Source organism: Melospiza melodia, chromosome 3, assembly GCF_035770615.1.
Source record: "Melospiza melodia melodia isolate bMelMel2 chromosome 3, bMelMel2.pri, whole genome shotgun sequence".
Classification (NCBI taxonomy): Eukaryota; Metazoa; Chordata; class Aves; order Passeriformes; family Passerellidae; genus Melospiza; species Melospiza melodia.
In genome coordinates this window covers 107,927,734-107,950,816 of record NC_086196.1, presented here as the reverse complement: position 1 = coordinate 107,950,816, position 23,083 = coordinate 107,927,734, and the positions used below count along the sequence as shown (strand labels likewise).

Below are 23,083 nucleotides of genomic sequence, written 5' to 3'. Positions count from 1 at the left end.
AGACAGAATCTGTGAGGTGATCTCTGTAGACATCACGTTTACATTCCAGGCTGACATGGCTGATGCTTGCAAGATGTCAATCAATGTACACAGGCTTGGGTGGTTCTGCTAAACCAACCAAATCCACATTCAGACACCCACTGAAGTGCCCTGATGTCCCTGGGTGAGTGGCACTGGCCACTTTCTTACATCCCAGTACTTGTTAGCATCACAAAGTGCTCAGAAGCAAGTTGTGCTCTGAGCATCAAAAGGTGTTTGGGGTGCCTTTGTCTGATCACCCACACTTGGAACCTTTCCCTGCACCCGCTCCCAAAACCCAGATGGACTCACAGGAATTAAGCCAGAGGTTGCTTTCATCCTACTTCATCAAAAAGACTTCATGAAAGAATCAAATAAGAACAATAATCAAATAACAACTCATTTTCTACACATTACAGCTACAGAGTGTTCTGGTCTCTGAACTTCTCTTCCAGCCAGTGAATGTAGCAGATAAGTCACCTTGATTTGCAGGTAATCAAAGCAAATAATAAATTCAAAGTGAGAACCCAGGACAAGTTAAAGCAATGCAGTACTCTCTGACTTGTCCCACCAGCTGTGGCACATGATTTTTTTACCAACCAAATCAAAATGCAGATCCCTACCAGAACCTGTCAATCTGCTTATCACTTGGACTAATTACATCTGCATCAGCCACTTGCTGTACAAAAATTTAATCAGCTGATTAGCATCTTTCTCTGCTTTGAAATGTGTCTAAATAAATGGAACTGCTGCTCAGATGTTGTCTAAAAGTAGATGACCATTACCTCATCACAATCTCAGATTCCTTTCTGTGATCTCTTCAGCAACTCTTTCTCCACTCCATACCATTTATACTCTTGTCTATTTTCAGTTGTAGATCTAAATATAAGTAACTGGAGGTTTTTATAAATCTCTCCCTGGGAGTTTTCCACAGAGCATTCTGTTTAGATTTCACAAACAGTCTGGATTATGTACATCTGTTACAAAAAACAAAACGTTTTTCTATGTACTTTGAGGGTATTTACATTTCAAAAAGAGTGCTGCTTACACACACATGTATGCATGTATACAAAACAGTAAACTTTAAGATGGATGAAAGGCATAAATCCTGTAGAGTATTTTTTCACCTGGCTCTCCTTTTATTACCTAGAGAGAAGATTTGGGCTTTGACTACACTGCACTTCTTACTTCAGATGGTATTTTGGACACTGCCAAGATGTATTTTGGCACTTTCCAATGGCCAGGGGCCAGGATTCCAAGAGTAACAGCATTAAACTGGTAAAATAAGATGAGAAAAACATTTTTATTACAGAACTGACAAGTGAATTTAGGGTTATGCTACATTAATGTGTGGATATACTGTAACATTCATCTCCAGCAGGTCTAAAGAATCATTTGGTCCTCTCATTTTGTTCAAAGGTACACAACAAACAGAACCCATTTTGGAGGTGAAGCAGGATGCTTCACAATGGGCAGTGCAGCCTTTGAGGAACACTGTCCCAGTGCAGTGATGAAGGATTTTCTCATGTTTCAACAGTACCTGTAGTTCTTATTTATACTGGTTTCCTCCCCTGATCCAAGGAGTATCCCTCATACTTCTGCAAAAATGATAGACATGTAACTTCCTGTTACATCACCAAAAATGATATGGACATGTAACTTCCTGGGGGGAAAAACTCAGCCAGGGAAAAGGTTCCAGACCACATAATCCTCTGACTGATGTGCAGCCATAAGCAATTGCAAGAGCTCCAACAATAACCCATTAGGGGAGACTTCCTCCCCCTCACTGCTATTATACACTAAGTGTAACATGACCACAGTTGGGACTCTCCTGTCTTTGTCTAAATTTCAACTGGTAACAAAAAGAAAAAAAAATTCTCATATTACAGAAAAAAATCCAAGTCAAGATTGATACATTCTTTTGTTCCTCTAAAATCTACCTCTACCATGTTTAGGAAGAAGAAAAAAACCCATTCAAAAAAACCAAAAAATTATCCTGCATCAGATGATTGACATAAATTCCCATTTATTTAGGAAGGGTTCAAAGAAATGCCATTTAAAGAGCATATCAACTCCAATGTAGCAAAACCTGGGTGATGGGAGTAGAGTTTCAAGAGCTGCACACACAATTTGAACACATGCAAGTACTTCCTTGCCTTCAAGGTGGGATTCCTAGAAAATGAACTCCAAGGGTAACTTGCCAAGCCCACATCCCTTCCTCACTGTGAACATATCCATGCACTGGGGATATGGCTGGTGGAGCTTCCTGAAAGGTGCTGCCTTCTTCCCATCTGCCCCTGGAGCCATCCCAAACAGTTGGCTACAGGAGAACCTCACAGGATGAAGGTTTAAACTTGTGCTTTTTCTGCTTACAACTGAAGGACTTCTTCCAGCCCCCATGGTCAAAAGCAGCAATGTCTAAAGTCTGCAGAGCAGACAGCAGAGAGAGCTATAAAACAAGACTCTTTGTTTTCTATCCCTATCTCCCCAATACAAGCAGAAAGCAGAAAATGGAGAAAGAAAAAAATGGATCAATGAAGACAGTGTTGAGATACAAGAGGGGGACATCCTCTGGTGATTCACTGGTGTCAGCATCAGCAAAGAAAGGGTCAGCATCACCAGCAAACAGGCACCCCCCTTACAAAGCCTTTAAAACTTGCTTGTTTCTATGAGCTTCCAGTTTAAATATTACACTCAATCATCAATGATGCTACAAGTACAGCAAGCCAGGAACTTGCCCACAGCATTTAGTTACATATTCCCTGTACTGATCACATATCTGCAGATAAAAAGCTAAGAATCAGTAGGCCTGAACCAGACAGGTTCTTCACAGCAAAACGCTTTGTATCCACACACTCCCATTCAAGCATAAAATATGAGTTCAGGAATTTGTCCTCCCTGTACCCCTGTGCCATTCGTACTGTCCGAGGAGCACTGGAACTGAACAGTCACCTTCCCACACTGAACTTCTGTCATTCCTTCTTGTCCAAAGTAGCTGAGTTCATTACCATCCAGAATCACGCTCGCTGTGTAAAAGGTGTCAGGCTCAATCTGCACCGGGTACTCAAACCACACGGGAAAAGTGTTACTAGAACCATCCGAGAAGTATTTACTCAAGTTCTGGCCCAGGATAACCCCTTGTCGCTTCAGTTCAATCTTAGCACTGTACTCTGCCGAGCCACAGCTGGAGCCATAGAGCCCGAAGCCAGCAATGAACACTCTCTTGTCGACAGCGAACTGGATGCTGTCGCAGCGGCCCCGGTAGCGCCACTGGTTGCTGCGGTAAGCGCAGGACTGGAAGCGGTGGCAGCGCTGAGGGACGAGGCCCTTGCGGGGCTTGCTGACAAACTGCAGCTCCGGCTTCTTGGCGGCCGTGTACCACAGGAAGATGTCGTTGGTTTCGTTCAGAGTCAGGATCCCCGACTGGGCGGCGCCGTTGGCGAAGTCGTCCAGGGCCATGGTGGGGATGCGGATCAGGTAGAGAGCCTTGCCCAGCACCTTGCGCTTGTTCTCGATGGTGGCCGTCAGCTCCTGCCGCTGGCACTCCACCTCAGCCCAGCTCAGAGCCGCCTCGAAAACGACGATTTCTTTGGCATTCAGAGTCTCCCTTCGGAGAATGCTTTCAAGTGTCTGGAAATCAATGTCACAGAAGCCCTCAGACTTCAAAGCGAGCTCAGCTTGGGCATCAATCACTTCCCAGCAGCGCTGGGTCAGGTCAGGTTCCTCGAATAAGCAGCTCTGGGAGAGCAGCACACAGGCATTCTTTGCACTCAGGCTTGTCTCGAGAAAGTTAACGCAGGCACGGGCCAGGTGAGGGACAATGTACTTCTTGGCAGCATAAAGAGTGGCCAGGACAGTGTCTGCTGCCAAGTCGATCTCGTCACAATAGATGTACCTGAAATAAAGCACACGGGTGTAATGCTGCTGCTTAATGCGACACCAGTTTGTCAACAAACTCACAGAAAAACATAAACAAAGAATATTTAAATAGCTCCACATTAAAATCAAGCAGTGCTTTGGGGAGTATTGATTAAGCCCAGAAAGAAAGTACAAAAAAAAATTCAGCATTCATGTTAAGACCATGGAAAAGAACAGGTTTAAAGCTGAGGTGAATCTAGCTTTCCATTTGGAGTGCATGCTTTGAGACAATTGTTTAAACACTGTGGCCCCTGCAGCTCTGTGCTCCTTCCCCACAGGTCTTGGCTCCCAGGCAGGAGCTCCTGCAGGGCTGCCTCCCTCAGCTACCACAGGAGCCTGGAACATGTGTTACCAAGAGTCCTTGGACTGCATGTCCCCTGATGGGGAGCCGTGGTTTACTGAGGTGCATGAACAAGTTTGTAGAGAGTAATTAGGTAATCTAAGATTAAATTTCTAAGAAGATAGATGCTATTCAAGTATATCAGGTGCTATCCATTTCTGTAACTACTGGATTGGGTTCTTTTCAGAGGTGGATTTTTTTGGGGGGGCTTGTGGTTTTGGTTGGTTTTTTCAAAGGGTTATGAAATGTATCGGAAATGGAAGATTTTCAGGTTTTTAATGCTCACAACATCCTAACTCAACCAGCACAGCATTTTCACTCAGTCTCACTGCATAAGGATGAAAAAAGCTTTATTGCTATGGCAGTGTGGTGGAAGAGATGAAGGTGAAATTCTATTTATGTGACTAAACTGCTGGGATTCATTGCTCAGAGAAATGAAGCATTGTACAGTTTGTTCTTTTCAATATCTCATGCTTCAGGGCTCCATTTGCAGCTGGTGAATGCAATGTGCTAAAACCATGCCAAATGCAATTTCACTCTTCACAGGGATAAGCAAGTCTTGATGGTTATGGCTGATAAAAGTGTCTTCCTCCAGAAAAGCTAAAGTTGTATGCAACCCTGTACCAATTAAAATTTTCTAGTTAGCAGGTTTCCCTACACAATGAGTTTTCTGCAGAACAGATGCGCCTATAAAGAGGAATTAGTACCTACACTGATCTGATTATAGTTGTAAATAACTATTTGTATTTTTGCAGCTGTAAGATAGTATCCTCCATGCTGCACTTGGAAACCATGCACAGAGGAGATACTGCTCCAGCAATACAAAATCTAAGAGGTTACAGAGAAAAAAGAAAACTTATATAGAGCCAAGCTTATTTTTAGTGTTTACTGCTTGGTTTCAGCTTATTTGTGAAACCAAAGAACCCATCTGTATATCAATGGTTACAGGCATACCTCCTTTACCGCCCCCAAAAAATTCCATTTTCAATTAATTTGTTTTTATGATTGTCCTGATTGCTCTCCTACTCTTTCCTCCCTTCTATTACTTCTCTTTGCCTGCTAGTACAACAGAGAATGATGACATCTGTTTTAAATCCAAATAGTTCAAAAGTTGCTATTTTAATATTGAAATATTGAAAATAAAGAACTAATATCACTGATGTACAGCAGACACAGCACAGATCGACTGTCAGCAATACTCCACACCTCTGACTCTGCCAGTGCACCTCAGCTCTGATTTGCAATGGTTGATATTCCAGTTTCACCCTGTTCTCAAACACAGGATTCTGCCAGACCACGGGGTTTGGTGGTTTAGTAACGCATTCAGCCTGGGATGAGATGAGATCACAGTTCTAACTTGAACAGTCAAGACTGAGATAAGATATAATTCATTAATGCACCAATTCAGTCTGGCAGCTAGACTATGAGTTTAACCCTGTTTTTAAAACTGGGGAGAGCAGTCAAAGCAGTTTTACTGGGAGAATAATTAATGTTATAGCCTCACACATGGTGGTATTTCCTATATTACACCTGGCAATACCTTATTTTTTCTCAGAATGCCCAGTGTGTAATAAAACACAAAAAATATTTATGCCATCAAAATTCATTAGCCCAGGGGGAAAAAAACCCCAAACTTGGGGAAAAAAAACCCCAAACTTCTTGAGCAAGATGTCAAAACAAAAAAACCCAAGATAAATGTATTTTCTGATAAAGTTTGTGATGCAGAAAGAAGCCTGTGAAGGAGAGGCTGCTTTGGCATAGCTAAAGTCCTTCCCTCTGTAGCAGCACAGCCTTGCCATCCATGGCTCACAGCAGCTGCAGGAAACACTCCCAGGGATGGTTTTCCAGAGAGAGAGGAGTGGAGGGGACAGTGGCTCCCCCTAAGCTCCACATGCAGTGGATGCTGTGAGCAGGGGACACTGCAGTGCTGAGCAGCATCCCTGTGCCTTGCCTGCACCATCCCAGAGCTGCAGACACTGACTGGGGCACTCTGCAGCCTCACACATGCTGCATCAGGGAACACAGCACTGCAAGGTTACCTCAACAGCCACACAGACCACCAACTTTTTCTGTCTTTAGGGTTTTTTTCATTAAAAGCTGAGAAGGTGAAGAATCCCATGGTTCTGGCCATGCTCTCCTAGATAGTTTCCTAAATTGCCATGGGCTAAATAATATGCCAAGACCTAGATGTCAGTGTTGCTACTCTCTTTTCTAGGCTTTCTTTCTGCACACATTTCTTAATGGTAAATTCAGAAAGCATTCAGTTTTTATATGGCACATCATGTTTAGCCACAGTGAAATAGATTTGCTGTTCAAAAAGAAAGGGGGGCTGGAAGAACCCAAGTATCTTGTATTTGTGATTTGCAAAATTCAGCATGAAAGTAAACTGTAAGTCCGAGCTCTGCCACAAAATCAAAAAGGCCCAAAGCAAAGATCCATAACACACCTCCCTCCATAATGTCACATCTTAACTTTATATTCCAGGTCTACAGAACATCTGTAGTTACCAATATTTGCACAGAACATTCCTGATGTTGATGGTAACCTATAAAAACTCTATATGCGACTTTGAATGTTCATTTATGATGCCAGTGAAATGTTAAAAATGAAAAAGAAACTCTTCTGTAATCACAAGTTAATCAAAACAATCTATGAAACACAATAAATTGCTAGCTAGTGATTATATCATTACATGCAAGAAAACTTACAGCATATTAAAGGGATCACTATCAGATACTGATGCATTTTTTGTATAGGAAAGCAACAGCATTTATTTAAGCTGAAGGAAAAAACCCCAAAAACTCAAAGCCATAGCATTTCTGTGATAGGGCATTTTTCCTCAATAATCAGAGTTTATAGATACATTCAAGGACAATTCAGAAGGGAAGCTGCTTCATTATGCCCATTTAGGAGAAGAGAGCATCTCTTATGCAGTTTGCAAGAAGAAAAATAATGATCATGTAAACTGACTCGTTTTCCTTGTTAGATAAAACCCCCTATTCATGTAAACAGCCTTTTTATCACTTTCCAAACACATCAATATGATACGTAAGGAGAAATTTATTTTTCAGAGGCTATGCTGAATAAGTTAGGGTCATTTTTCTATGACAAGACCTGCATACTGGTTTATAAAAGAGCTGGAATGATGTCAACCTACAAACCCAGCAATTCACTGGGTCTGAGGGGGCTTTGTGCATGCATTTTTAACTTTCCTCTGTGCTTGCAAAGTAGAACAGTCGGTTTGGGGTTTTTTGTTCCAGCTGACAAACCTTTTTAGTAACTCCATTCCTTTGTGTAACGTATAGTGACAAATCAGATCAATAAGCTTTACAGTACACAATGTGCCCAAAGATCCCCTGTCAAAGTCATTATTTACAACTGCCTACATTAGTCTAATCTGTGTGTGCCTGGAAGTGCGGGGGGAGAGCAAAATTAGGTGAAAGTTTAAAACACAAAAAGAGGAATATTTCAAGCAACTGCTTTCTTTCTGTTTATATACAACTTCAGCTATGACATTGGCAGGGCTTGTATACATCAGACAGGAACACATATGCAGCAGATGAATGATGCTTACTTCAGCATTGCAAGGAAAGCAGCAGGCTCAACATCTGGTATACGGATTTCATCTTTGTCCTCAGCGAGCTCTCCGTAAAACATTGCATGGAATACTGAGCTCCCAACAGCCAGGACATACTGTTAAGAAAGGGAAATCTTATTTCATGCTTTGAACTCAAAACACTGCCAACACAAACAATGTGGGAGAGCCACTCTGAGCAAGCTGGGCTGCGCTGACAGGCTCTACAGACACACTTCAGTAAGAAATGAAGTCCAAGTTAAGAACAAGTTACACGTTTTCCTTGTATTTTACTCTCCTGGGCATAGATGCATTAGCTACTGGAAAACTCTCACCTCCACCACAGAAGTTAACTATTCCTAGGAAATCTCAAGAGCAGTATTATTCAACAGCACAAAGCAGTATTCCTAACTTTACTGCCTTAGCCCAACACAAAGAAAAGCCAGGGAGAGATTATCCCACTGCATGTGGCCTTTCCAGCACAGACTGCTGCCTGTCCCAGAAGAGCTGAGCCTCCCACACTCTGTCCTGCTGTAACTGTGGGAGCTCTCTCTGGCTCTCCCACCCCAGCAGATCATGCAGCTGTTGCTTACTTTGTGTCCTGGCAGCCGCTGGGTCCCACCTGGTGGCCCGACCACAAAATGAACATCTGCCATCAAGTCATTGTTGAACATCACTGCATTTCTATAAACAGAGGTAGCATGTTAATTTGTGGCACCCAGGAACTCTCTCTGCATGTCCCAGACCCAAGAAATATGATTTTTTAACAACTTCAAGTTGCTTATTAGCAAAGAGAAGCAGGTCACACTTTGCTTTCAGCTGCTTTACACATCATTGCACAAATATATCAGAGAAAATACTAAAAGTGTTTCTGGTGTGTGTGGGTGCAATAAAACAAACCCCCAAACTTCCGAGAACTTTCCAAGAAGTGGAAATCAAAGTCCAGAGCATTTATCACTGAAAATCCCCACTGAGGTCTAAAAGGAAATCTTTATGGATATGTTGCAGCTTTCAGCAACATTTTTATTAACTCAGATTCACTGACTAGAAAAGAGATACTAAAATATTGCTCCACTACCAAAATTCTTATTTCCCACACACATACAGGGAGAAAAAAAGCCCAAACAAATAAAATATAACCGTGTTTTCTTCAGCAAATAAATGCATTCTGGACATTTTGCTACTTTTCACCCCTCCATTCAAACACCAAAAAAGCTGCCCTGAACTTACCTCTCTCTGATGGTTGGATAAAGTCCTTGCCAATTAGGTGCAGGAATAGTGTTGTTGTTATTGAGATTTTGCTGATGGTACTGCTGGACAGCAGTTGTATTAGTATTAGCTGGTTTCTTTCGGGGAAAAATATCAGCAGCCATCTTCTTCTTCTTTTTGGTCTTCAAGGTAATGATTTCATAGCAAACTGGAGGCAATTTGCTGTTGCTACTGCTGCTGCTATTTCCTTTCTTAGAGCTCTTCTTAGACCTGTTCTTGACCGTCTCTGGAAGCATCAAGAAGAAGGTGAGACATTTCATGTTCTTTCCTTTCTCATCTACCATCAGTATACCCGTGAGTAAAGACCACAGCCTAACTAGCCAGGAACATTTAGGAATCTATGTAGAAGCTGGAACACCGAAAGCAGCAGAGCTGAGAGTCAGCAAGACAAGGTGACCTTTCCAGCACCCAGAGTAAGAAACTGAGTTTAAGTTTGATCCAGTACTTGAACCGTTAAACGCATCCCCATCATTCCTTCCAGCTTTCCCGCTCAGGAAGCGCCCGGCAGCGCTACAGCCGGGGCAGAGGGCAGGAGCAGCGCACGGTGGCAGTGCCAGGCTGCCGGCGAGCCCGAGTTGTGCGGGCAGGGCTGGGAGCGGAGCGGAGCCAATGGCTGCAGGCACGGAGCGCGATTGGGCTCGCACACAGTGACACCTATTGTAGCCACGGCACAGCCACCGCGGCGCGCCCGCAGCTCCCCCGCAGCCGCCGCCGGGGATGGCACGGAATCAATGGCACCGCGGCTGCCCGGCAGGGCGGGAGCGCTTCTGTGTGCGTGTGGGTGTGTGCGAGCTCTCCTCCGCGCCGCTCCCACAGGCGAAGCAGTGAGAAGTTGCAATCAGGTAGAAAGGTCTATCTGAGTCCATTCGATATTAGCACAGCTTCCTTTGCCTGTAGCATCCCCACAAACCCCTCCTGTAGGAGCTGCTCGGCGGGTGCGGGACCGGTATCGGAACCGAAGTAAAGCAATGGAGCGGCAGCACGGCCGGCGATGCAGGCAAAGGATCCCTTTCAGCGGCTCCTACTCCAGTGTAACATCACCAGGGATGAGGTCACAGCTCCAGCTTTAACTCCTTCTGTTTCCAGATAACACATCAGCCTTTGACAGGGGTCCCAACTCGCTAAGCAGTGCTAATTAAGCCAGATTACGCCAGACATGGCTGCACCACATCAGAAGAAAACTTCTAGATGTGTAATCAGATTAAAGCCAACCAGAGTGAGTATATTTAATCAATATTTCAAAGCATTAAATGAAAGGGTCTGAATGGTTTAGAGAGTCTCAGGCAAAAATAATTCCTTGAGACACAAAGAGTCCAATCTTATTCACAAATAAACAGGATATAAGCTATACCAACCAAACCATTTAAATAGGAAATAAGTCTATTTTATAGTCATTAGTTTACTCAGAACTTAAATTTTGATCAGATTTCTTTAATATCAGGTCAGATGTCTACAAAAACCACCAAGTAAGCATAGCCACTTAAAAGCAGGGAAATAAAAAAATACTTGGTATGAGGTGTCAACATATCACACCTTAAAATCCTGGGGAGCAGACAGTTAAAATATGATTTCATAATTACTTTCAGTTTAAAAAAAACCCTCTGCTTTCAAAGCTAATTTAGCCACATTTTGCCCTAACTAGTTTTGCTGGACAAGGATACAGCAGGGAAATTAAAGTGATAAAAGGTTGGTGAAGAAATCTTGCTGAAGCCCCTGACTCAAACAGAAATATTACTCAGGCTGTTTCTTCAGTCTCCATCCCAGCTGCTGGAATCACAGCTGTGGCTGTGTCACACACACTCAGAATTCTTTAACCTGAGATTGTGCTGGTATTTTAAGATTACCAGGTTTCCTTGGGAGATGCTGCACACCAAGCCCTCACTGCACACCCAGCCATGTGCGGGCTTTGCTGCAGTGCTTGGGGATGAGGATGATGCCATTCCCAGACACATCTGTCCTCTCTGGCTGAAAGCACTGCCCATGGAAGGGGAAACACAAGGAGACGTGTCCATGCTGCCACACTTCACAATCCAACACCTCAGTGCAAAATCTCCTTGACTGCTGCTTTAAAAGAAGATGGTGGGTTATGCCTGAAAGGCAGAGACACATCCTAAATACATTGAGGGGAAGTTATGTAACTTCCAAAGAAATTATTTCTAGCAACCTTTTCTCTCTCCTCCACACATTTTCTTTTTTATCTGCCACAGACTGATTAGGAAGGGAAACTAAAAACCTAAACCATATTGAACTGTGGAGAGGGAGAAGAAGGGGTAAAGGAGAAGAAACTCATCCCACAGATGGGATCTTGTAACTGCTCACAGCTGAGTTTATAACAGGAACACAGCAGGTATTCCCAGCACAGAATTTGAGTTTGTTGAGTTTGCGTACGTTTTTTTTTTTTTCCTCTCCTTATGTAAATTTCCAGCCCTTCCAAATAAAACAATAACCCTTTTGCCACTGCACAGGACAAACATTTCAAAAGGAAGAAATCTTTAAAAAACCTCTTAAAGATACAGAAAACCACAGACTCCAGAAAATCTGGTTCTCAGCATTGCAGTTGGCAAAAACAAAAGACAGCAGGGGTTGGGAGATTTGATTGTCATTCCACAAATCCATTTTATAGACTCCCAAAGTATATAAAAAAATCAAGGTCTCTGCACATTTCTTCAAACCACTGATCAGGACAAATCCAAAGATTTTACACACACACCAGATAAGGTCACTGGGAGGCTACAGGAGATAAAGAGAATGAAGGACAGACTGACCAGTTAACTCCATGTGGGAAAGACAGATTGTAAATGTGAACCCACAGGAATCCACCAACCTCTGAGCTGTGGAGCACACCACACATGCACAGCACATTCTGGGAAAGGAAAGGAGAAAGAAGCTGCAGCTGAAGCATGTTCTGCCTGAACTCAGAAGTCAGACAAGAAATATCTGCACAACAGGATAAAAAATCCAGTCCAATAAATAAAAAACATCTTTGCCTGCTCTTAAGCCACCCACCAAAACCTGGTCTGCTCTAACTAGAAAATAGCACAGATTCCAGGACAGAACCTAAATAGATTTAGATTTTCATACAATTCCTATGAAAAACTACAAACCTCTTAGAGGTTCATAGCACCTTCCACTGCTCTTCATCACCCCAGGAACTAAGTCTCATCAACTACTCATTAGATGGATCTGAGAGGGGAAAAACCTAAATCAATGAATTATTGTGCTATTCCCTGTAGGTACAGAGTTTGTGGTGATTGGGAGCGGGGATGGAGCTGAGCCCCAATGGGCACAGCTGTGAAAAGCTGTGAAGAAAGGTGAACAGCACTGACAGCAATGAGCCATGGAGTGCCCAGGTGTGCTGAGCCATCACCAAAGGGAGCAGAGGGCACACAGGTGCAGGGCATGGACATGAGGGGTGTAAAGGCTGGGCTGAAGGGCAATGCCTGAAGCCTGTTGAAGTTGTCTGGTGTTACTCTGCATGGATTGAAGCCTTCTGACATTGTATGGTGGCACTCTGTATCGTGGCTATCTGGACTGCAGCATGTGCTGCGACAATTCTCACTCCCTGTTCTTTCTGTTCTGGCAGCAGCTTCCATTTCCTTTCGTACAACGCCGTTTTGTTGGTTTACTATAGAAATATGTTAATAAATTTGGAACTCAATACCCTGGTAGTCAGTAAAAACAGCCCATGAACTGCTGCCTGTTGAAAGACCAAAATCCACAGTTTAGATCAGTCTGTCTCCAACAAGAGGATGAAGGAAGGTCACATTCTCTGACCCACAGATCTATCCATTCCTGAAATCTTATTACAATGTGCTCCTAATCTTCTTCAGCAAGTCTCATTTTTCTTCATTCATTATATATTAAGAGAACTAAACTTGATATATACAACTGAGAAAGAGGGAAATACAGTTCTTCAAAGGCACATTAATTTTTATTTTACAAGCAAAGTAGGCAGACCAGAAATATTTCAAGTTAAAGGGTATGGGAAATTTCATGCTTAAATCTTTACACTGGCCTAATGGATATTCAAAATGCCAGAAGAATTAAGCAAAATACTATATTCCCAGTCTGAGATACTACACACCAAGTTATATGTCCCTTCCAAAATATCAGGAGCAGGTTAGGAGCCCTTGGAAATCAGTTCCTGACTAAACATTGTGAACTGAAGCAGCAATTCTGCTGTTCAAACCCAAGTGTGTGCAACACACCTGCCATCCCAGCTTATTCATCCCTCAAGAACATAAAATACCTTGTGAGGCACAGGAGTCACAGGAAAGCCCAGCTCTGGTACAACCTTTAATAGCATGTGACTACTGTAATTATGCTTTTCTAAAGGTAACTTCCAATAGGGAAATCAGTTTCATTTCCAGACCTGCTGGGAGTATTCTTCCTCATACTTCATCAGTTTCTCCTGCTGCAATAGCAAGGAGACCAAAGAGTTTCTTTCTTCTCCTTCTAATAAGCTGAGTTTTTGGACATCTCTCATTTACAGGCCTGTTCCTCATGTAGTAACATGAGTTACACCATTCTATAAAAAACAAGCTTTCATTAAAATTCCCAATTGTTTATTACAACCACATCACGAATAAAAGAAAGAATTCTTAGTAAGCAATGAGGAAATGCATACATTTATTTTTCTGTAAAATTGCCAAATGTCTTGTTTGGCAGTTACTATGCCTGTGCAGTATTAACATTGTTTAAATCCTGAATTTCCCCCTATAAGGAAACAAATTTCAATGACATCTTGATGAACCAAAATAAATAAACAATGTTACTGTTTAACAAATCTACCTGTCTGTCCACTGCTAGCTTCAAGCACTCATTTAAAAATGGAATATACATGTTCAAAAACTAACTAAACCAACAGAAAACCTCAATAAACCAAACCCACACAGCTGTGGTGCCTTGTTCTGTTTACCTGTCTATGAATTATAATAATAATCATTTGGAAGAGTCCTTCCTAATCACCATTCCAACCCTTCTGTTTGTAAAAACCAATTTGGAAATAGCTCTAGCCTTCATTTCCTCAAGTAAAGAAATGCATTGCAGTGGACAAAACCTCCCAAACTCCTCTCTCCTAAGTTTCTTACTGGCAGCACTGGAAGAAACCAAGATGGCATCTGCTTCTGTCAGCTGCATGAAAAAGCTGGCAATGAGGTCTTAGTCAGGTCTTGTATGGAAAAAAAAAATAAAATAAAAAGGCAACCAAAAGCAGGAAGAAAGATGGGTAAAATTGTAAAGACTCTCAAAGAAGCCAAAACAGATGTTAAAAAAATAGCAATTACATCCCAGAATAGTGAAGAGCTGTGAAAGTATCAGAGTAGAATTGCATCTTGAACCAAGACTAGAAGCTTCAAAACAAAGTCAGAAATAGTTAAATAGTATTTTTCTACAGAACTCATGCTATGCTAGCAACATCCTTATTAGCAAATTTTCTTAACTGCTTGGTGTTTATGAGGATTTAAATATTTTGCATAACATTATCCACTAGGATAGCTTTTACTTTTTCTTCCTAAATGTTCTTAATGCTTCAAAGAAAACAAAAGCAGCAAGTTGTGAGCAGCCTAGTCAAAAGGTAAACACCAACTTGCATAAAATAAAAACCTAAAGAATGAATATTCACAACTACTTTGTACTCCTGTGGTATTTCCTAGCATGATACATGGTATTTGCTTTAGTCTCTCTACCAAAGCAGCATTTCTATTAAATCTCTTTAATATGTCATTAAGCAATGTCCATTTTGAGACAAAGCAATCACAACAAAACATACAACATTAATATCTACTCCTATGTTTCCTTGCAAATAAATGTACACTTACTTTGTATGCATTTCAAGTCACTTCCCATGAGCCTGTTCCTACTTCAACTGCAGCATCTCCTATTCTCATTTTTTCCTGTTACCTTTCTTGCTTAGCTGCTTAAAGCCTGCAATTTAACTTCAGTAAGAGGTTGAATAACTCCAAATTTATGTCCCAAACACTTTGCTATGCTGGGTCTTTTTCTTTTAAAGTTAGAGGTTTTCTTCCCTGATGGACCAAAATAATGTATCAGAGTGAGAAAAAAAAGTTCCAAATGTTCTTGTATTGTCATTCTGATTTGAAGACCATGCCTGCTGCAGGAATGACAGTCCAAGGCAGGGCTACACTTAGACAACCTGCAATGAACAATGTACCTGACCCCAATCACAGTGAATTACCTCACAGACATTCTCTTCTGGGCATATGGTACAAAATAATGTCAAAGGCTTCATTACAACATAAAATATGATTTGACAAACCTGCTAAGAGATATTCCCCAATATCATAGTTTGGGAGCTGCAGGAAGAAAATATCTCAGAGCAAAATTTGCAGTGCATTCTATGTGCATTAAGTTGTTTCTTGATAGTTCAAAGTAAAACAAAGAATTACAAATGTACTCTGTGGTGAAGAGAAAACCTGCAACCACAAAATGATAATTTAATTCAAGGTTACAGGAGATAAAACTGTTTTGCTACTAATTTAAAGGAGACAAATTATGCATTTGTTCCCCTTTGTGGCTACTCAAGCTTCTCCATTTCATTTCATGTAGAGCTCTGCATTTTGAGCCGGCTCAAAATTTAACTTCCTTCTTAGTGGCTGCCATTTGTTTATTTATAAACATGATATTACAAACCTGAAAGCACTCGACCCTTTTTCTAAGGCAAAGGTCGACTTTAATTCTACCATGTCTCTTACCAAAACTGACTGACAAAGGAAAGCTCAGACAGCTCAGGAAATTGGTAATGAGATACAGTGGTTTTCATCTCTGGGTCACTAATTCTAAATTGACCGAGGTCAACAGTAATCAAAAGTCATTAGCATTTAATGATCCTTTGGTGCCCTGTGAGAAAGAAGCCAGTGATCTCAGCACACTTCAGGAAAACCAGCACTACAATCAGCACTCACATGCTGCCTGCTTCAAGGGAGAGCTCAGAGCAGGTGACTCCAGACAGAACTTCCAGTCCTGCAGACAGATCCCACCTCTGTAGACAAACCTTTGACTGATTTGAACTTGGCTCACAAACCATCATTTTCAAGAGTTAAATTAATATGGGCTCTCTGAAGGGCAGGCTGTAAGCTGCCTGCTCCTGTTCCTCCTGTTCTTTTTCCCCTGCACACTAAGGCTGAAGAATGCAAATGCAAACAGGCCCTTCCTCAGAGAGGAAGGCTCTCACTCAACCAATGGCACCAGCAGGAACTACTCCAGGAGTATCCACAGAGGAACTGCATCACAGTTAATTATGTTGCATAAACTATATAAAAATATAGTCCTTGAGTTATGGTGTACAACTCAAGGACTACATTTTCCATGTGCAGGTAACCCACATTCACCACATCCCACCACTGTGCTGGAGCTCCCAGTGGGACAGAAGGGGGGAGAGGAGATTGCTGTGGTGCACAGCCACACCTGCTCTGTCCCTGCACACTTCAGTCCCCTGGGACTGTCACAGCAGCACCTTCAGCAAGGGCAAGGAGAACAGAGGGGACTTTTGGAAAGCTCAGTCAGGTGTTGGAATGTATGGGTCTAATGGAAAACCATATTGTGGTTTTACATCTAGGCTTAAAAGCCCACAGCAGATGAGCAGCCTGAGTGCTCACAGCAGCAGAGCAGCACAGCTGGCAGCATTCAGGGGGTTAAAGAGGAAAAGTCTGGTACAGCATCTTCTTCCCACTGCATTTGAAATTACAGAAGAGGAAAATCATGACACTGAAAGAGGAACAGGTCTGTACACTGGCAAACCAAGCCTTTGATGAGAAATGCATTCTGAGCCACAGTGGCTTGTGCTTCTCAAAAGTGAGAACTAAAACCAGTGAGTAACTACTCCAGCAGTGAGTCTTCAGATATGAGAGACTGATTGCTAACCTGAGCCTAATCCAAAGAGTTCAAGGAATGGAACAGACATGACATCCACTACACTGCACTGTCCTGAATGACTCTCCCTGTGCCACACATCAGAAGCTGTGCATCCTTTTACTTGCCCTTAACTGATTCCAGACCCCTCCAGCACACACAGCCTCTGTTTGAATCCACAGGGAGATGAAGATGTTCCCAAATTTTTCTCCTCTCCACTGCCTGAGAAAATCAGATTTATTTTCCTTTGCTGCACAGTCACACTTGCCTTCCTCAGTATTTCCATCAGTTTCTCCTCCTCTTTACAAGTGAATGGCAGCTGCTGCACCATCATGAAATTTTAAGAAAAACGCACACACACTGCTCAAATTCTGGTTTCAGAACCTATTTTTGTGCCTTAAGATGTATTTGTCTATCAAAGTTAGGATATCTTAAATGTTCTTCTTCACAGTAACTCTGTGACACATCAGAACTGCAGTAGAGAAAAACTATGGAAGGGGCAAGTAATCAAACAGAAGATCATAATTAAGGGACTGTGCAAGATAAACACAAATACTCATTAGTTTTATGTATTATGAACTTTTATATAGAATGAAAACCTTTCCTTTTTCTGGGTGCACATGGGGTGGTATCACCTTGGTCTTGTAGAATTGTAAAGGCAAAAGGCACCTCTCAGAGAAGCAAACATCCCACCTGCTGAAGGACTGCTTTCTTTTCCAACTCTCAGAAAACCTTTGCACCCAAGCAGAGACAGGACAGCTCTAATTCCAGAGAATGTCGTTTTTAAAGAAAATTACTCCTTTAAACTGATTTGGATGCAAGGAGGAGAAAGTGCAGCCAGGGTGGTTATATGGGGTGTAACCTGGTACATAAATATCCTGTCACAGAACAATGTTATCAACAGGTCATTCAGCCTGGTATTGAAGTGCTACATGATCCTCTAGTGAAATATTTATTCAGGGCATCAGATAATCTCAGGGTACAGGCAACAGGGCTGGATAAGTTGTCTCTAGATACCTTCCAAATCTGTTTGTTGCCAGACTTCACCCCACACATACTCACAGACTGCCAACCAGCTCCCCAGTGTTTTAAAATAAAACTTTCTAGGTGTTGCACTGGTCTGGTTTTCACAGCAGCTTGCTGAGATATCAAACCCAGAGAGGGCAGCAGGATCACAAAACAGATGAGCCAGGGCCCAAAAATGGCAAGTTTGCAAATTTGAATGCAGTGATGTCTTACCTAAACTCCCCTCTCAGTTTCCTGACACACACACAAAAAGTGCTTTTGTAACCAAGGAATTCAACTTAATGGCAGAAAACACAACTGATGACAGCTTCCACCACAAAAACCTTGCAATCTTTTCCTTCCAAGATTCCCATCTCTTACATCCCTTGTTTTGCCTCATCCATCAGCCCTTTGAGAGAGAAACTGCTGCTTTATCGCTCATTTCAGTGCCTCACAAAACAGAGCTCCCACACCAGCTCAGGCACCTGAACATTTGTAAAACAGAAAAACAGCCAGCCAAGTCCAAGGAGTCACCAGAGACAGTATCAGGGCAGAATCACTTTGAATTATCAGAGAAAGCTAATGCTGGGCATAAACAATATTCTGCTGCAAAACTTATTTGCACAAGTTTCTACAGACCTCTGTTTTAACTGAGCCTACCCTAGGACTGTTGCTTTCATTGTAACATTGTTTGGTGAATTTAGAAAAAAAAAATTGCTCACAAGCTGTAACAAGCAAGTGGCCAAAACATAAAAATTATTGTTGCAACTTGCATTTTTTTCCCCCTTGGCCTTAAAGGGCAAGCTAAATGAATCCCACGTTGCTTCTGGAAGGTGTTTCTTCTGGGGCAGAGCTGAGGATCACTGGCAGGGAAACACAAGGGAAGTTATTGTGCAGTCAGCTGCAGTTACTTACTGGGGGGGATTTAAAATGGGGAAAAAAAGAAAGCACTACAGTCGACATTCAACTTTGGCAGTCCTGCAGAACTTAGTTGAAATGAAGGCTCTAAGAGATTTAATTTGCAAAGTAAACCCCAGGTACTGCACACTGCAACATCCTGCACATACATTCTGTAGGAAACAGTGAGACCAGTTCTCTCCCACTAAAATAAAAACTATTTGGAGCCTAACTCTGGCATTAAAGTTTAAGCAATGCAAAATAAAGTACCGTACACCTATAACCCAGCACCATCTCTCTACAAAAAACAATCAACAAAACACTCCAGAGCACAGATTAAAATTTAACACACACACATCACATGCTGAAAACAAAGTACTGTGAGGACTAACTACAAGGCAAAAAATCTGCACCAGCACTTCTCAGATGAGGCAGCCTGTTGAATTAGGTAACCACACTTTGGGAGCACGTAGGTATCTTAACTTCAATCCAAACTTTTCCTCCAACTCACAACAACCTCAAAACTCCCTCCCGTTTTAAAATGCTGCAGCGCTCAGGACACACCACAACGAATTGAATTTATAAACCTCCAAGTTCTCAGGTGGCTTTCTCCAAACAAACAGGAAAATGGGGAGTTGTGAAGGTGTGGGCCCTAGGGACCCTTCAGACAGGTACATCAGAAGTTCGGCGAACAGCGTGGGGAAGGGAGGAGGAATTTACACCAAACCGGGTGCAACTTCAGTTGTGCCTCCCGGGAAGGTTGCCGAATTAATGCTTAAAGTACTTATTTAACAAAAGAGCTTTACTTTAAGCAGGAGAAAAGCGCCAAAGCCCAACTTGAGTTCTGCCTCCCGCTGGAGGCTCCAGCCCGGGCACAGCCGGGTCCCGGGGCTCCTCCCGAGCCCGCTCCGTGGGCTCCCCTCCGGCACCGCCGCGAACCCACCGCGCTGGCTGCCGCACAAAGGGGCACCGAGGGGACACCGACACCCGCCTGCGGACACGCACCGCCACTCCAGCCAGGCAGAGGCCGTGCCCGGGGCGCTCTTTGTGCGGCAGAGCCGGGCGGCCCCGCTCCCCTCACCGACGGCCCGGCGCTCCGCCGCGCTGCCGCCGCTCAGGTGCGGCCGCCCCGCCCCGGCCCGCCCCGCCCCTCGCGGCGGCGCCTCCGCGGGGCGCGGGGAGCCCATTGCCCGCCGGCACGGCCGCCGCAGCCCGTGAAGGGAGCGGGATCGGCCGCCACATGCCGGGGAAGGGGAGGGAAGGAGGGGAGGGGAGCGCGGCTGGCCCCGCGCGGGCGGCCCCGCACCCCGCACTGACCTGAGGGCGCTCCCGGGGCGGCGCGCGCGCGGCCCCTCCTCGCACCGGCGCGCGCGCGCGCGGCCCCGCCCCGCAGGAGCGCGCGCGTGGCCCCGCCCCGGGCCCCGCCCGAGCGCGTGCGAGGCCCCGCCCCAGGCCCCGCCCCTTCCATCCCGCGCCCGCCCTGAGGGAGGAAGGGAGTCAGGGAGGGAGTGAGGGAGCTCCTCCCCAAAAAGGCGGCTGGAATCACCCCCCAGTGCCCACCACGGGAGACTTGGGATTTCACCTGCGGACTGAGTTGGAAAAGAAACAACGCCCTTTTTATTTTTTCCTTCTTTTTTTTTTTTTTTTTTTTTTTTTTTTTCCCCCAATTAGAAATCGCATTAGTGCCCGAAGGTGTGATATATTCATACAGCCCGGACTGGTGATTGAACCTGAGAGCTAAATTGGGAGACAACCATGCCTTCTGTGAAAAAAGAGGTTCACTCTCCTGTAAAAATTCTGTAAAAAATTCATATTTTGCATATTTTATGATTTGCTTTTCACAAATATTAAAATGAATATTATATATGTTGTGTTAGAAAGTTAATGCTGTATTAGTTCTCCTAAGTAGTATGTTAAATATAGTTTTAGGTTATAACAAAATGTTAAAATAAAAACTATGCTGTGTAAGATTTTTTCTAAAGAAAGGACTCACACTGAGATAGCAGCCACAGGACACCTAAATTTTTCAGAGAAAAAGAATTTATTGCTCCATTATCAGAAAAACAAACTTCTTCCTGTCTCACTCAGCATTGAAGGCGCTGTCAGGATTCAGAGGAAGAAGCTGACACTGACCAGACAGAATCCTGTGTTTGAATGGAATTGATGCATCATGTATGAGGTGTATGAATATGCAACAGGCTGTTGCTTTTAAGGGTTAATCCTCTGTTAACGTGGGTCCTTTTTCGGGCTTATTTTGCCCAGAAAGAGGTACCCGGACTGTCTGTAACTCTTTGTTTCTATTGTCTCATATTGTCCTAATCCAAATTGTCCAAACTATTATTACTCTAATTGTATTACTATTTTTAAAACCATTTTATTAGTATTAAACTTTTAAAATTTTAAAAAACAAGTGATAGGCGTTTTTCACAATTCAAAAGTTTAATAAAGGACAATAGGAGACAAAGAAAATAAAGATTTCACCGCCGGGTCCTTGGCATTCTGCCAGGAGCACACCTGCTATTTCAGAGATGCTCTTTAAACACACCTTCTATTGCATCAGTCTGCTGCATATTCATAAACAATTATACATCTTAAAACTTTTACTCAAGAACTGTTTAGCATGGCTCCTCCTCGGGTCTGCCTTTTTAGAGCATGCACATTTCTTGGCTGTGATTTTGGGGTTCTTCATCACATGAATGTTATCCCAACCAAGCAGGCAGTTCAACACTATATCAGCTATTTCACTACTATGTCTAAGTTTAGTTAACAAAAGAAATAAATAAAGCTCTACAGCAAAGTTACTTTAACATTACACAAATAGCACCCATTTTATTATTTGTGAAAAGCCAATACTATAATATGTATTTATAACACTTCAAAAAAGTATAATCCACTCTTTTTTAAATTAAAAATTCTGTTAATGCCTGAATTGAAGCATATTCACGCTGCACATACAAGATGAGTTGGGAGACAACTAACAGCATCTTTTTAAAAATAAAGTAAATTTGAACTGACCTTTTTTTTAAAATTAGGAATCCCATGAAAGTTCAAGCATATTTATGGCTTATTGCAACTAACCTGTTTGAGGATTTGCCCTTTAAGAAAAAAAGCGATCTGTTTTTCTGTACATGCACCAATATCTTTGAAGAAGAAAGCTCTCGCCCTTCCATTTGGCAGCAGCTCTGTTACACTAAAAGGAAAAATGGATTAGATTATTAGGAAATAATTAGAAAATTAGACAAGGAAAAATGATTGGTTGTTGAAATCTTTGTGTTTGTTCATCCACTGTTATTCACAACCTCCAAGAAAAAAAAACCAACCAACCAACCAAACAAAAAACCCTAAAACAAAAAAAAAAAAGCCCACAAAAAACCCCACACCAAAACCTCCCAACAAACAAAACAAACAGACAAAAAAAAACAAAACCAAAAAACCCAAACAAATATCCCAGGGCCACCAACACGCCTCCAGAGAGAAGAAACACCCTTCCCCATCACATTAATTTGTTTTTTTCCCAAATAAACTCAATCGTACAAGAAGATTGTGCCATACATCCTTCCTTGCAGGTCCTATCCTGCTGCTCATAGGGTGGCTAGGTTCAAAAAAAACTAAAACAAAAAACCAACCAGAAAACCCAACCCCAAACACCAAAACATTTTAATTTTGTGCTGCTGAAAAAATAATCAAGAGGGATGCAGCATTTTCAGGACCAGCAACCAGGATTATTCAGGATTTATCATATAAATAAGGGATTTCTCATAATGCCAGTGTATTTAGACACATGGGAAATTAAAATGCATTGCTAGCATTTATTTTTAAAATCATAGCAAAAGGCTTTGCTTGAAGCTTTAGGGCAAATTTGGGGTTTTTTTTTTTATTATTTTCCCTCTGAAGAAACAATTATTTCTGGAATTGCTGCTGTGTTCCAGCTTTAGTCTCCCATGAACACTCATTGCCTGTATTATATACACATTATTCTAGCAGATACCTTCACCATGTGAAATTAGGCATATCTGTGGATAATCAGCACTTTGCTTTTCCCATTTTAATATTTTAGCTATTAAAATAGAAAACTAAACCAAACAGCAACAATAATGACTCTACACACACACACTCACTTTATAGCTGTATAAGGATTTTACCAGCTAAAGACACACTTTAAATTACAGTCTGTAAATGATCTTTTAATTGGG

General features: G+C 42.5%; 1 protein-coding gene across 3 annotated transcripts; it reads right to left on the bottom strand.

The window, feature by feature from the left end:
* Positions 1–1,557: 1,557 nt before the first annotated feature.
* BTBD3 (BTB domain containing 3) lies at positions 1,558–20,259 on the bottom strand. Of its 3 annotated transcripts, none has more exons than XM_063152528.1 (5): positions 20,208–20,259; positions 9,081–9,345; positions 8,444–8,534; positions 7,851–7,969; positions 1,558–3,913 (listed from the first exon to the last, which is right to left on the bottom strand). In XM_063152528.1, exons 2-5 carry the CDS (start codon positions 9,221–9,223, stop codon positions 2,881–2,883), a joined length of 1,386 nt encoding a protein of 461 aa, XP_063008598.1. In that variant the 5' UTR covers positions 9,224–9,345; positions 20,208–20,259; the 3' UTR covers positions 1,558–2,880. The 3 variants fall into 3 exon arrangements, with proteins under 3 accessions (XP_063008598.1, XP_063008599.1, XP_063008596.1); XM_063152529.1 differs by lacking the exon at positions 20,208–20,259 and adding an exon at positions 19,896–19,932; XM_063152526.1 differs by lacking the exon at positions 20,208–20,259 and having other exon boundaries at positions 9,081–12,289.
* Between the last annotated feature and the right edge of the window lie 2,824 nt (positions 20,260–23,083).

Coding starts and splice junctions, on each gene's coding strand:
- BTBD3 (XM_063152526.1), bottom strand. CDS start 9,403: ATGGTAGATGAGAAAGGAAAGAACATGAAATGTCTCACCTTCTTCTTG. Junction 8,535..9,080: donor TATCCAACCATCAGAGAGAG/GTAAGTTCAGGG, acceptor CTCTGTTTATAG/AAATGCAGTGATGTTCAACA. Junction 3,914..7,850: donor GCTTTCCTTGCAATGCTGAA/GTAAGCATCATT, acceptor GCTTTATTTCAG/GTACATCTATTGTGACGAGA.